Source organism: Aptenodytes patagonicus, chromosome 4 (assembly GCF_965638725.1).
Source record: "Aptenodytes patagonicus chromosome 4, bAptPat1.pri.cur, whole genome shotgun sequence".
Taxonomy (NCBI): domain Eukaryota; kingdom Metazoa; phylum Chordata; class Aves; order Sphenisciformes; family Spheniscidae; genus Aptenodytes; species Aptenodytes patagonicus.
This window is the reverse complement of record NC_134952.1, coordinates 50,279,877-50,294,227: the sequence shown is the minus strand read 5'-3', so window position 1 is coordinate 50,294,227 and position 14,351 is coordinate 50,279,877. Positions and strand designations below refer to the sequence as shown.

At 47.1% G+C, this 14,351-nt stretch overlaps 1 protein-coding gene across 4 annotated transcripts in view; it reads left to right on the top strand.

Annotated features, from left to right (window-relative positions):
* The first annotated feature begins 1,397 nt into the window (after positions 1-1,397).
* The window catches only part of TMEM131L (transmembrane 131 like), an 84,013-nt gene continuing 71,059 nt past the window's right edge, over positions 1,398-14,351 (top strand). For all 4 annotated transcript variants that reach the window (XM_076336659.1, XM_076336657.1, XM_076336658.1 and 1 more), the window contains exons 1-3: positions 1,398-1,528; positions 1,886-1,956; positions 9,433-9,476. In XM_076336659.1, coding sequence (XP_076192774.1) covers positions 1,405-1,528; positions 1,886-1,956; positions 9,433-9,476 — 239 coding nt within the window. In that variant the 5' untranslated portion in view covers positions 1,398-1,404. The remainder of the gene's footprint in view (positions 1,529-1,885; positions 1,957-9,432; positions 9,477-14,351) is intronic.

Below are 14,351 nucleotides of genomic sequence, written 5' to 3'. Positions count from 1 at the left end.
GAGAAGAAAGCGAGAGGATGCAGGCAGGAGACAAGACGGCATCGCCATACGTCGGCCGTTGCGCAATATGGGCGAACGCCGAAGCCTTCTCCTTTAGGGAGGGGGTCAGCACTGCTTTTGCCGCGAGCAGAGAGGCGCTCCCCGCACACGGACCTACCCTCACCCCGGCTGCTCAGTCAAACCTGGACAGCCTCTGGGTGGGAAAAGCTTTTACAACCGCTCAGCGGAGATGGCATCGCGTAGCTGTCCCGCTGCCGACGGGGAGCGAGGTCTCAGATGGCCTCATGCATTGTCTCAGTCCGGGGCTGAAAATGGGTTTTGTCATTTGTTTGGCTTTATTTACGAGCCTTTGGTGAGTAAGCACCATGTTTCCATTGTTTATGTGAGTTACTATGTGCGATCGGTAAGGAGAGAAACAGATGCAATTTTGGGGTTGTGCAAACCTCGTTAGCGGAGTATTTGCTTTCTTTTTTCCTCAAGGTTTGCAGAACTTGTTTAACAACTGTTTTTTCCTGTAATTTAAGCATTTGAGGGTTTATTTTTTCAGCAAAAGGGACAAGTGCTTTAAAATACGATTCGAAGGGCGTGTGAGACGCATGTTAAAACCGCATGACCAGCACACGCTGTTGCTGGGCTCTGCTCTAGACGTCTGTTTTATAAACGCCGTAATTACCGGAGAGACCCACCAGAAAGCTTTAGGCACCGCAACAGTTACTTAAAACCAAGACGGACCAGAAGAGCAGCAGCAATCCCCCAACACACCGCGCTGCTCCGCACTCAAGGAATACCAAGGCAAATGAGCCCCGCTGCCCATGCACCCGCCGTGCGCTTTGGCAGCACCTTCCCCAAGAACACGTGCAATAAGGTCACCAGATCGGGGCTATTTTGGGTGTCCCCCCCCCACCCCCACCCCTTTCTCTCTGCGCCCTCCCCTCCCCCGTCTTGCCGCCTCCCGCTTTTCTTCCTTCGCTCACTCTTTTAACGCTAAAAATAACGGGGGAGCACCCGAGCCCCGGCCCGGGAGGGAGGGGTGCTCCCGGTCCCGCCGCAAACCATGCGCCAACTGCACAAACGCGGTAATAAACCCGATTTCGCATCATTTTTCCCCAACGCCTCCCCCGCCTCCTGCGTTTCCCTCTTGCTTTGGGGGGGGCTTGGGTCGGGCACCTCCGGCCGTACCGGGCGCGGGGGGGGGGGGTGGGGGTGGGGGGAGGCCACCCCCCGCCTGGCGGCGCGCCACGCGCTCGGCGCTGCCGGTGGCGGGAGGGGGCGTGGCCGCGGGCGTGGCGTGGCGGCGCGCAGCCGCGCGGCGTGGCGGTGGGCGGTGCCCGCGTCTCCGGCGGCCCCGCCTCCCCGCCGCTCGCCGCCCCCGCCCAGCCGCAGCACGGCGCGGCGCGGCACGGCATGGCGGGGCTGCGCTACCCGCAGCAGAGCGGCTACTGCCGCGCGGCCGCGGCCATGAACCTCCTGCTGGGCGTCTTCCACGTCCTCCTGCCCTGCTTTCGCCCCGGAGGGGCGCAGGGGCAAGGTGAGGGCGCCGACGGGGCGGGTCGGGGGAGGGAGCGGAGGTGCTGCCGCTGCCCGCTCCGGGCGTGCGAGCGGGGCCGCCGCCCCCGCCGCCGTCCCTCGGGCGGCTGCCGCGGTGGCAGCCCGGGGACACAAAGGGAGCCGGGACGTGGCTCCTGCCCCCTCCCCCCCCTTCCTCCCGGCCCTGCGCCCCGCGGTGCCCGCCGCGTCCCGGTGTCAGCCGGGCCGCGCGTCGCTGCGGGCCTGCCCCGGCGCGGGGAGCGCCGGGCCGCCGCCGCCTGCGGGCTCCGGCCTCCCGCTCCCGGCCCCTGCGAGCGCGGCCGACCCATCCGCGGTTTCTCTCTCTCTGCCCCCGCAGCCATCGAGCCCATCCCCGGCGTGGTGGAGCTGTGGCAGGCCGAGGAGGGGGAGCTCCTGCTGCCCGCCCAGGTGAGGGGGCGCCGGGGGGGCGGTGGTTGGGGCCGGGGGGGGGGGGGATGAGGTGGGGTCGGGGCCGAGGCCCCGGGGCGTCGGGGGCCATTACGGGGCCCTGAGGGGCCGGGGGGGGTGTGGGTGGGTGGATTTGGGCCCGGGGGGCGGGTGTGGGGCCGCGGCGGGGGGCGAGCCGGGCCGCCCTGGGGCCGGCGGGGCGCGGGCCCGCGGGGGCGGCCTCGCCCGCTGTCACGCCGCAGTCCCGTCCCCGCGGCTTCCCCCTCCCAGCACCGTGCCGCTACCGGGGCTGCAACCAGCGATGTGATTTTTCAGCTCTATTTCTTTTCTGTCTTTTTTCTTCCCGTTTTCTCTTTCTTTTTTTTTTTAAATGAATGTATTTGTGCACGGTAAATACTGGACGTGCGTATAATGAATATGCGTGTATTTATATATCAGACCTGCTCAGGTGAAGCCATTTTCCCCCCTCAAATGACACATCATTTATGATGTCGTTCCTCTCGTGGTAGCGCATTTTTGTTTTGTTTAGCCGTTTTTGTTGAGTGGTAACATGTTTTGTTACATTCTGTATGGGAAGAGAAGTCAGTACGGTGAAATACATGGCCGGGCTGGTACGCGAGGAGGGGTGCTGGAAGCGGTGGTCCGGAGTTCATGGCATTTGAGGCAGTCGTTTAACTTGCACTGACGGACTCTGCCATATGTTGAGCTGGGCCTTCCTAGACTTCAAGGCACCAGGCTCGTAAATGGGAAGAAGCAGTCCTTAGGGACATCATCTTATGTGAGAGGGAAAAGAGAGTAATTTGTTTCTCTTAAGCCATTATATCATTCTCTGTTTAGTGCTCAGCCGTTGATACCCATTAACGTAGGGAAAAACAGCAGAAGTGTTATTTCTCTCCTCAGCTAGCTAACAATTGATGCTGCTTACCAGGGCCCAGCGTTTTGTGTTGTGGTGTTACGAAAGTATTGCCTATTGTATATACAAATACTTTTAAAAAAATGTTTTTATATATTATGCTGTTCAGAATTTGCCTGGTGCAGATGTGGTAGTAGCTAAGGGAAGGTGCAGAGTCTCTGTGCCCAGGGATGCTTAAGGAACTCGGCCTTTTGCTTGTGCAGTCTTTACCTTGAAGACATTAAGATGCATTAGATGTAGAACCGTGTAATGCAGTCGTTTATAGTTGCTCCTCGTTGCAAAGCAGCAATTGAGTGAAGGTGATGTGATGTTTACTTCCTGAGGAGGTTAGGTCCTCTTGGAAAACAGTTTGTTCTTGAGCATCCTCATAAAAATAAGATCTAGCGCAACTGAAGCAAAACCAGGCATGAATGGTGCTTGAACTTGGAGAGGTTGAGCGCATGGTCCTGCTGAGTCTTTGCAGCAGTGAAGGGTGAAGCTGAGGCTGCTGCTTCTCTGGCATTTCTGTAGATGCTGCGTTAGGTACGCAGGAAAGAAAATAGGTCTTCTAGTTTCAGTTGCGACAGAGCAAGAAATGAAAATCGCGATAGGCTCGCTGAAATAAAAGGCGGATGTTAAAAGCCAGATGAACCAGTCTCTGAGCACTGGTGCTGCAGAGACTGTTTTGCATGGCTTTCCCCTCTGAGCATGGGGACCACAGCAGCATCTGATGCGTCGGTGACTGCTCAAGCTGAAGCAGAAGGGCCTGGGTTCCTCAAACAGGTTTTAAGACTGGAGCTTGGTTCCAAGGCCTAGCCTCGATGCCCGAATTTCTGTCCCTTGTGGGCTTGGGCTTTACCCAGCACCTCTTGGGCTTGGAGTCTGTGGCTGAATTTGAAGCCGCCTTTTCCAGTTGTTGCGGGGAGGAGGAAAGGAGGCCTCCCTCTGTCCCTGTGGATGTGGCGAGGGACCCCTCCAACACCGCTTCCATGGAGTGGTGGCACTGCTCTGTGATGGCTGGTTATGGCTCTTCTCTGAGCGCCCAAGGAGTTGAGGGTTACCCACCCTGCCGCGACCCCCTGCGGCATCTGCGAGGTCCTGAAGGCAATTTGGCATCGTCGCCCTGCTGGGTGACCATTCTGGGTTGGTGAGGGGCATCGGCAGAGATGCCTGCATCAGCCCCAGAGATTTGGAAAACCGCTTCATCTGTTAATATCTGACCGCCCTTTCTTCATTAGAGGGATGCTTAAACTTGCAAGAGGTCTATTGTTTGTTGGTCTCCATGCTCCACTAAAAAAAAAAAAGTCTGACTTACTGCTGCAAGGAGGTTGTCCATGTTCTCTTCCTTGCAAGAACAGACTTTCTCACTTAGACCCTTACAGAGGGTTGTTGCCCAGTGTTCGTGTACCACAGCAGTGGTGATGCGATGGTGAGGATCTAGTAAGAGGAAGAACTTCCTTGCTTTTGAGTGGATAATAAACGTTGTTTGATAGGGAATATCCAAGGGTTGTTTCATTCACGTGTTTAAAGATAGGTCTTGGGGAAGACTTTGGGAACGGGAAGCGTCCTGGTTCCTTGATCTGGTTCTTCCTGTTCCCTTTTGGAGGAGGGAGGGCGGGAGTGCAGCACAGGAGAGCAAGGACTTCGCATGCAGAAGTGAAAAATCCAGGGAAGGAACTGTGCATGCTCCTCACCCAAAGCACCTCCCTCCCGCCTGCGTGTTGCAGGCTCTGAGCAGGGGTATGGATTAGGTTGCCCTGTCTGCCCAGCCTTTTTGCGTATTTCTGGCGGGTTACCAATGCTGTCTGATGGATGCTTTTCTCTTTCTGTTGTGGCTTTGCACTATTATCTTATTGTCCATGCATCATCAGCTGCCTGTGACAGAGCAGTTTTGACCATTCCTTGCTGCCTGCAGAAATTGAGGGTGAAAGTTGGATGGGTTGGTAGCCCATTCAGCCATCAGGTTGCCCGCATGTGCTTTTGTTCCAAGAGCACATACCAAATAAAGACATCGTGTTAAGAGGCGGGGGGGGACACAAAGCATTTTAATATTTGTAGTTGCTTTCTAGGCCTCTCACAGCATCGCTTTGTCTGCCTGAACGGCATGAATTTGCATGCTGGAGCGCAGCCGCCCAGGGCCCCCCGTGCCTCCACCCTGGTCCGTCGTTCTACCTTCTGTTTCCTCTTGTTTCCCTTTCATTGTTTGTGCTTCTCACGTGCCCCCTCCCGGCTTCCCTCTTTACATGTATTTGTGCTTTTTCTCCCCACCCGCCCCATGCTTGGGATCTTTTTTCTTGATTTCAGCTTCCTCTGAAGCCTGCAGAGCCTTTTAGGGATGGCTCACCTACTGCTCTTGCTCCGCAGCTGAGCCTGACGGGTGCCCAGAGCATTGCAGTCCCTGAGGGTGTGCGTGGGCTTGTGTGCCAGAGCTGAGGAGGAGCTGGCTGTATTTAGCGTGCTGACAGTCTTCCACCGGTCTGCAGCTTCCTCCAGTGTTTTAATGTTTCTTCCTGGGTTCCCTTTTTGCTTTGAGATGAGCTGGGTTTCCCGGTCGGATGTGGTATCCGTATTCCATTGCACCCAGTTCCTCTTTCTTGTTGGAGGTGGTGTGAAGTGTGGGGTAGCTGCAGAGCTCCCGCCTTGCTCTCCTTCTCCTCCTTGCCCTCCTTTTTATAGCAAAAGTCCCTGGGGTGGGTGGCTGGATTTTTGTTTTTGTTTTTCTTCCCATCATTTGTCCTCAGTGTGGAAAAATGTAGTCTTGCCTGCCCTGATGGTTGGGAGAGGCCTGGAAAACCAGTGGGATTTTGACATGGAAAATCTCGAGTGCGAGAGGCTTGATTAGAGCAGTTGTGGTTTTTATTCAGACTCCTTATAATTTTGTGGTTTTGCTTGTTTGTTTGTGACTTGTTAATACTTACTTAACTAAAATGCTTGGGAGAAAAGCTCCTTTGTGTAGGACTTGACACCCAAGCCCTTTACCATTAAAGGCTGAAAAAGCTCCAAATATAAACAGCCATGTTGGAGCACTTCAGTGCAAAGCTGAAAGGCAGTTAGTTATATTTTTTTGCTGAAAAGGAGAGGAAAGAGCCCAAGGAAAAGCACAGTAAGGGTATCAGGCCTGCTATCCCCATGGCCATGAGTGTACGAAAAGAGAAGCACAAAAGCCCCTTGTTGTTCATGGTGGACACCACTTAAAAGAGGTATCGGAGAGTCATAGTTGCGTGTTTCTGTCTGTCAGAAACCGCTTTGGTGATCACTGTGAGCATCTGAAGGCAGGGGCAGGCAGGTTGGGTACCTGCAGAGCAGGGCATTCAGCGCTTTCCTTTCAGCCCCTTCAGTTTTGAGAGAACAACTACTTTAAAATGAAATAATGAAGGTTAAGTTGTAGGTCTTGTTATTGTGATTGAAAATGACAGTAAGTCATCAAAGACAACATATACCAAACTTTTTTTTGGTGTCAGTGCCATGTCTGTCTGATGTGATGGGTTTTTGACTGTTCTTGCCTGTTGCATGTATGAGATGAGCGAGATGTTTCATTAGAGGAATGCCTTGCGTATGTTTCAATCTGCTTGCAGATACTTGGGAGATTATAGTGACTGCTTATTTCAGATTACTGTGATAATGTTTCAGGTGCTTGAATTTTGGAGAAGGAGAAAGATACCACAATATTTTCTGTATCATAGTCTGTTACAGACACTGGGCAAATACAGAACTGCTGCCTGGGTTTTCGCTTTAAAGGTTCTGTTCAGTTCTGAAAGATTATTTTATTATTTTTTTCTTTTCCCATGTAGTAGCGACTCGTCTTCAGTTCCTGTTCTTCAGTGCAGCTCAGGGGCTAATAAGGTTAATTGTTCTGCCGGTTTCGAAAGCTGATGAAGACCTTGATCTTACATATGTATCCAAGATACGTGGCACTGCAGTATGTCATTAACAGAGGCACATCCCATCAGCTATGCACAAATTGAATGTACGGAGTCACCTACTTCAAAGCAGGGTTTGTCTGAAGGCGCACAATTTGTGTGAAAGCCCGAGACAGACTTGGGGTGGGAATTGTGTTCCTCTTTGGGCTGTTAAAAGGCTCCTCCAGCCTCCCAGTTGAGCTTCTGGATGGTGCTGATAGGACTTGGGGCTGGTTGGCCGTGCAGATTATGCAGAAGCTGTCAGCTCAGGCTCTCATGACTTGTGTGATATGAGAGGGGCGCTTTCAGGGGCTTTCTAGCGCAAGATAAGCACCTGTCCATATTCAGGATGAGGCTTGGAGGAAGGGGATTTTTTTCCTGTCATGGATAGGTTGCTGGGACTTGCATTTTGGCTTCAGGAGTTGTTCCTTTCATCCCATCCCCATGCGGTAGTACTTGTCTGGCAATATGGTAGTTTGAGAAAGCTTTTTTTTTTTAAAAAAAAAATCCTGAGTGTAAGTATACACGTAGCCTGTGGCATACAGAGGAGAAAAGATAGGAGAAAGGTAGACATGGGGCTCTGTGTGCATGCTCAGTGTCGAGGGTGATTTTTTTAAATTTTTTTTTTTCTTGCACAGTTGCGATTTTATGCTGTGGCTGCACGGTAGATTGGGAAGGTTTTCTTCATCGTTGCTTGAGAAAAAGTGAAGAGGAGAAGTGGTAAGATAGCTAGTATTAAGGGCGAGTGCTGTGTAATGACACAGTCCCAGGTTTCTGATGCCTGGCAGATGTTAAGCCATTTAAAGGAGGAGTTAAGCCATTTAAAATGAGGATAGCTTGCCAGCCTTGTTGTGGCAGAGAAGCTGTTTCTGGAGGAGGTGGATGAGGAGTCCTCTAATTCTGCTTCGTATTGTACTGAGGTTCTGGAAGTACAAAAGGAGCTTGGAGAAGCTGGAAAACAGATGATGGGTTTGTATTGTGCCGTACCGGTAGAGTCTAACAGCAAGGCTTAGCTCTGTCATTAGAGGGGATGGCCAGGTCTTCACGAGGGCCAGGTGCTAGGACCTCTAGGTAGGTAGGCAGGCAGGTCTGTGCTGAAGAGCCATGTGATGTGCTGCAGATCCTGGACAATTATCATGGTGTCTCCAACCTCCCTTTAAAGGCAGGTTTACAGAAGGATCGTCAAGTCCTCAAATTAACTTGTACTTTCCTGTCAGTCTTGTTACAGACTTGGTTATGCTATGGTGAAGGCTGTGCTGCTTCTGTTGGATGAGCTGCTTGTGGCAAAAGATTGAAGTTTAGATGCAACTGGTAGCTTTTGGCAAGATCTGTAATAATATTAGCCATAACGTCATTATTTTAACCATAATGTTAATTATTAATAATAATATTAACCATATTTGCTGCCTTAGTGTGGTTGTCATTTTTTTCCCCCCTCCATGAGGCTCAGGTCTTCACAAATCCTGCTGTCTGTCCTGTTCAGTAGACAAGTAAGGCCGCCTGGTCTGCTTAAGCATCTGAGGCCTGTAGAAAGATGTTCAGTGTTTGTGCAGGTGATTTTCTTTTTCCCCAGTACGTAGTGAAAATAGGAACTAGAGTTAAAGCTAGTGACTTGGGGCGTGTTCCATGATGCACTTACATGGGAAACGTGTAGGAGGGGTGGTGGAAGGTGCACTCTTTTAATTTTAAAAGGTTTTTTTTTTTCCTACCTTTTCATTGGTAAGGTTTGTAGCTCATGTTTTGTGGAACCATCACCTGCAGTAGCTGGGAAAACTTACCAGCTGTTCCTGGCAGGATAACTGTGACCTCTTCCTGAAAAATGTTAATCTCCCTAAAGTTGTCCAGGGTTTCATCAGCGCGGGTTAGGTGGCTGTAACACGCTCCATTTTGAGTTGTACCTAAAGCTTTCCTGGAGATCTCGGCTGGTTCAGAGCAGCTACCCGCTTGTTTTAAATGGATTTCCTGCAGGGAGCTCATTGAACCAACGCTTGAGTTCATTTCTGTAGACAGCTCAAAGTGGTTAGTTGCAAGCTGGCACAGTTTGTTAACTGTGTGTCTCGAAAATTACCTTCTTCCAGCAACTGAGCTAAGCTGTTGTGTTCAAAGCTTCTACTCTCTCCAATTTCTGTACATGCTGCTGATCACTGGTAAGATCTGGGTTTGGGATCTCTCCATCCTCGTTGGAACGTGGTACCTTGCCTTTGCTTTTGGTGTTACTGCGTGATCTGAATTTCAAGGCATTCTGCATTGTGTTTTCTCAGGTACTGACTAATGAAATTTACTGACGGGGCAGATAATTTCAAGGTGGAGGAAATAGTCTTCCAGTAGCTTGAGGACAATTGATGTTTTAGATTGAAATTGTATGTGTGAGCAGAATTTTGTATAGATGCATTTGTATAAATAGAAAATGAGTCTGTTCAATCAACATTTGAAAAAAAAAAAAATGAAGTAGCCATGTTAAGTCACCCTTTACCTTGGCAAAATGAGCTGAAACCTCAAATGGCATGGCCAGCATCCACCTTACTTGAATCATAAAGGAATTGCTGTAGGAATTTTAGATTTGAGTTTGTTTTGTAAGCAAGTCACATGTGAGTCCATCTTCGGAGGAGTTAAAAATGGTACATATGTCCAGTGCAACCTGTCGCAATTCTGAGATTCTTACATAGTATTTTCTCTGTTTGTCAGGCTGATTCGGAGGAGGATGTGGAAGAGCATCCACAAGAGCAAAGGTAAGCAAAACTCAAATGAAAACAAGAGTATTGAAGCTCGTTTTGGTTTTTGCTTTAGGAAATACTGAAGTGTAATTGGGCAGACTACTAAAAATTGTTTTTTCTGCTGCATATTAAATAGATTTTCATTACTTGTGGCTTACGATTTTCTCAACTAATGTTAATATTAATTTGTTAGCAAACCCAGAAAATAGTGCACGGCATATGCAAGACTGAAATGCCCTCTTGCATCTCTTTATCCTTATTCTATCTCTAAGCTGCATTTGCTTTTCATTGCTTTTACACAAAAAATTCTGTGTTTATTAATTCTACTTTATTGTATATTTTGTAATTAATTTCTTTAAACAAGAGGACAATTTTCTGTTCCAAAATTTGCAAACGTAAGTAGTCTTGGAGTGTTAATGTGTACCAAGGCGGGGAGGGAGGTAAAGAAGATTTAAAGCCAAAGGCTTATTATGTGTTGCTGTGGAACAATAAATATCCTGCCTTATTTCTTGAAATCAGATAAATAATAAAGGTCTTAAGAACTGTAGCCTCAGCTCTGCTCTTTCTGTTAATATCAGGCCTCTTCTGTTTTGAACAGTTAGGTAAATAGCATCACAGATTATTTTTTAAATACACATTTTGTTTCCTCTGAGCATCCAGATTAAAATGCTTGGACATCTACCAGTGAAACACTTCCTTCCTTTGGTATGTGTTAATGTGGGTACAGCTTTCAGTGCCATGCCAGCCAGAAAGATCACAAGACTTAAAATAAACACGTGTAACACCACCGTGCTCTGACGGCTGCAGTTAGCCAGAAATGCTTTTCTTGTTTATGTCCCGTCTTTGCCCTTAGCTTGGGTTTGAGAGCTAATAGATCTGATAAAACACAAGCCTTGCTGGGAGCTGGCAGAAGGGGTAAGCCTGGGGGTGGGAAGGGGATGGTTATGATGGGTCTGTCCTGCACTGCAACGCTTCTTCGCGCAGCTTTTCCACCTCTTTCTGCCCCATCAGGAGCCTTCTCGTCTGAACCCAGCATCACATTAGGGCTCCTGTGCCTCACTTCTGTGGGAATGACAAAGATGGTATAGAAACAGATGGAAGGATTACTGCTGCCTCTGACAGCTAGTGCTGATGGTTTGTGCTTACCTACGTCCCCAATTCCTACCTGCATAGGGGATTTTTTTTTTTCCTCCTCCCCTTGCGAAAAGAGGGGTAAACTATTGAAAGGTGGCATTTTTCCTGCACAAATACAGAACTTTCTGATTTTCAGCTGGGGACTACTATGGTTTTGATGCAAAACTGTCATTGCGTGCCTAAGCATGCTCTCTTTATTGAGAGGTAGTCAGAAGACAGCAGTGTCAGATGTTGTGCTTAAGGTGGATTCTGAGATTTTGTTAGTAGGCAGAGAGATGTAGTTTAGGGAAAAAAAAATCTCCACTTGCCTGTTTTTCTCTGGAGGTGGATGGAGTAACTGCCTACTATGGCAATAATAAAAATATTATTGAAAGATAAATAGTTCCTGAGACTCAGATAGGAAGTTGGAGAAAGTGGTTTAACTTTTTTTTGTCAGTCAGGTGCTTAAAGATTTTTTTTCTAGTAATTACTCATTTCCAAAAATGAACTTGTTTTCTGAAAGTAAAGTTTATAAGGTTCACTTGCATGGATGGAAGCATCCTTCTATTGTCCTACTGAAATGCTAGAGGATACTTGCCTAAATAGGCACTGGTTTGTGTGTGTCTTTTAAACTGTTTTGGTTTGCTGCCATATGTAAACACCGATCTGTGTGTGCTCTGTATACTGAAGGAATGTTATAGTGTAGACTTTATGAAGATGTAGCAAAGGTGCATTAGAAAGACTAGAATTTATTAGTTTCTTTCCAGATTAACTTTCATTCCCTTGGCTTATATTACTATATGGTGAAATCACGGGGATTTTTTTCCCCTAGCAGCAAAACCTGAGAGCTTGCAGCATCTCCATCTCATTGTCTGCCAGCGTGCCCTAGGGAAATCAGCTAAAGCTACTGAAATTTGATGTGAAGCCCCTAGAAGCAAAGCACCTTAAAGTAGCGGTATGAACAGAAGTTAATGGAGATAGAGAATTCAAAATTTTCCCCAGAGCTGAAGAAAGTATAGAGTTTTCAGCATCTTGGGGCATAAAGGAGAGAGTGTCTTCCCAAAACATTGTTTTGTTCAGTTTTTAATTCTAGGTTAATGGGCTTTCTTGGGAGCTTGCTAACCTACTTAAAAAAAAAAAAAAGTATTAACAGTCTGTTAACTGACTTCCTGTGCATGTGCATCACAGGATCTTCCATTTGGGGTGGGCTTCTTGGTTTGCTGTTGTTTTTGTGGCAAGTGCACAGGGGAGATGGATGTAGTCTCATTATTTCTGCCTTAGGTTTAGCTTTAACAAATACAGAAGTTTGCATGGAGGTAAAAAGACATTGTCAAAATAGCAATTTTTGTAAAGAGCTATTTTGGAGGTGAATGAGAAATGGTTGATTTGGACGTCCGTGGGTTTGCAGCTGTCCTGAGTGAGAAAAAGGTAATTAGCAACTCCTTAATTTCCAGCCTATGATTCCTGCCTTTCTGATTGCTTGGATGCTGCCACAGGTTGCTTTCCGCTGTTTTGTGTCTCTCTGGATCAGACTCTGAAAAAAGAAATGCTGGACAGTAGATACTTGAGTTTCTGGATGTACTGCCTCAGGCCGCAGTCTCTGACAGAACTAAAGCCACATGTATTTGGACTAGCCTATTAAAAAAGCTTTTGAGTTTCCTTGAAAAACTGTTTCTTACATTTGAAAGTCAGCAGTAAAAAGATGCCTTCCAGAACAACTTTGGTTCAGGAAGTTTTGTTAGAAGAAAGTCAATGACAGGTGTTGACAGAAAGTTTTCTTTTTGGGTGTGTTGTTTTTTTTTTTTCCTTTGTGCTGGTGACTGTTCACATGTCACAGCTGGCAGTAAGCAAATTTTGAAGACCTAGGCGCTTGCTTTTTGTTATTACGCTTTTGCTAAAGCAGCAGAATGAATCAAATGCAGAAGTCTGGCACAGATAAAGCGACGATACTGTTAGGTGATGTGCACAAATGATGTTATCAAAATTTTTAGCTTTCCATTTCAAGGGAGTAGACATTGGACTACCAAAAGAAAAAATAAATTTTCACATGTATGACATTCTTAATCCTTGTTTTTGAGGACTTCTGGAGAAAGGCCTTTGAGGATCCAGTTTCCCAGCTGACATGTTAAAGAACATTTGCACCAGAATAAACTGCTGTGCTCAAGATGTGCGGCGTGTACTCTTAATATATGATGTGCATTAATAGTCCATGAGAAAGGAAAGCCATACAATACTAAGGGTATGGTATGTAAGTAGCAAGTAAGAGGGCATTTTCCAGCCTTTACCTGTGACTGTTAGGGCATATGTTGCTTTGATTAGATAGGTATCAACTGCTAGGAAAATTACAAGTGTGATGCAGTTAGCTCAGTCAGGCATTTCTGTTGAACCTTTGCCTTTGATCACTGGGAGAGCGTTTGACCCCGTGGACTGGAGCTGCTTGGGGCAGTAGATGGTATCAGCTCCCAGTGGGTTCCTGCTAGGGTGATAGTGCAGCCCTGGGAGTGACAGCTGGTGCCCGGCACTTTGACCTCTCCTGATTGCCAAGTGGGATTAAATCCTGTGATTTTTGCTGTGGCCGTGAAATTATGCTCCAGATGTGGAAGAGAAATTGGAAGGTAAAGGTAGCAATGGAGTAGCTTACTAGTTGCCTGAGAGACAACAAAGCAGCTAAGGTGCACGGACTGCAAAATTACTCGGGGGTTTAGTAGATACTTAAGAGATGTAGTTACAATGTTTGCTTCAGGAAGAATCCAGAGTGGCTGGGGAGAATGAGCCTGCTTCACGTTGCGAGGTTGTACGTGGCAATTTCTCACTGGCCGCAACTTCATCTCATCTCCAGTCAAGAGGCACAGATGAGTCCGGTGCTGTGGATGGACTGTTAAGACACTTCAGAGGTGTCTTCATCCTTCAGAAAAGCCTGTGGTCTTAGTGCCATAATTTCTGACAGTCCAGTTCTTGGAAAGTAATGGCATGGGACTGGTGGTACGCCTGTGTACCAGATAACTAGCTTGGGTGGTGGCTAAGCCAGGAAAAGAAAGATTGAAAAATAGGTTAGGATCAACTGGATTTTTTTTTCCTTCTGCTTTTTCTTACTGAAAAGAATAAAAATTGATTTTGTGCCAGAAGAAATGTCCGAATATTAAAAAAACCCATTGTTTTATGTTGTGTTTACTTTTTAAACATCTTTAATAAAGTCAAACTGAGTATCCATCGAAAAAGTGTTTCAAAATGAAAAGCTGAAAAGTTTTGAGAGTGTCAGTGAGTGCTTGAACTGTTTGAAAGGAACAATCCTAAAACAATATTTTCACCCTAAGCTTGTATCGAGTGCCGCTAATAATTTAGATTGTCATTAAACTTACCCCCTGAAAGTATTTGATAAATTACGTGAAGACTTTTCCTAGGATGTACACTTGGTCCTAACTTGTAATAGTGGAAGTTGCTTTTACTAAGTTTTTAATAGTTTTAATTTTTTTTTACAAAAGAAGCAGAAATCTGTGTGTATTAAAAAAAGAAAAACTGCGTTTCTTGGGAAAAAGCTTTTTAGACACCATTAATGCCCTAGCATGAAGTAACACATTTCTACAGTATGCACAGAATGGGTGTTTTTACTGGGTTGCACCAAAAACTGCTTTGATCTTGGTTAACTTTTGTTTTTAATTGAGAAGTCACTGCTGTTGTATCCTACTTAGAATTTCACCAAATCAGCAAGGGACTACTAATTTTAAGTTTTACTGGATGCCTAAAGATACGGAATTTACTTTATATAATCCTTAGAAG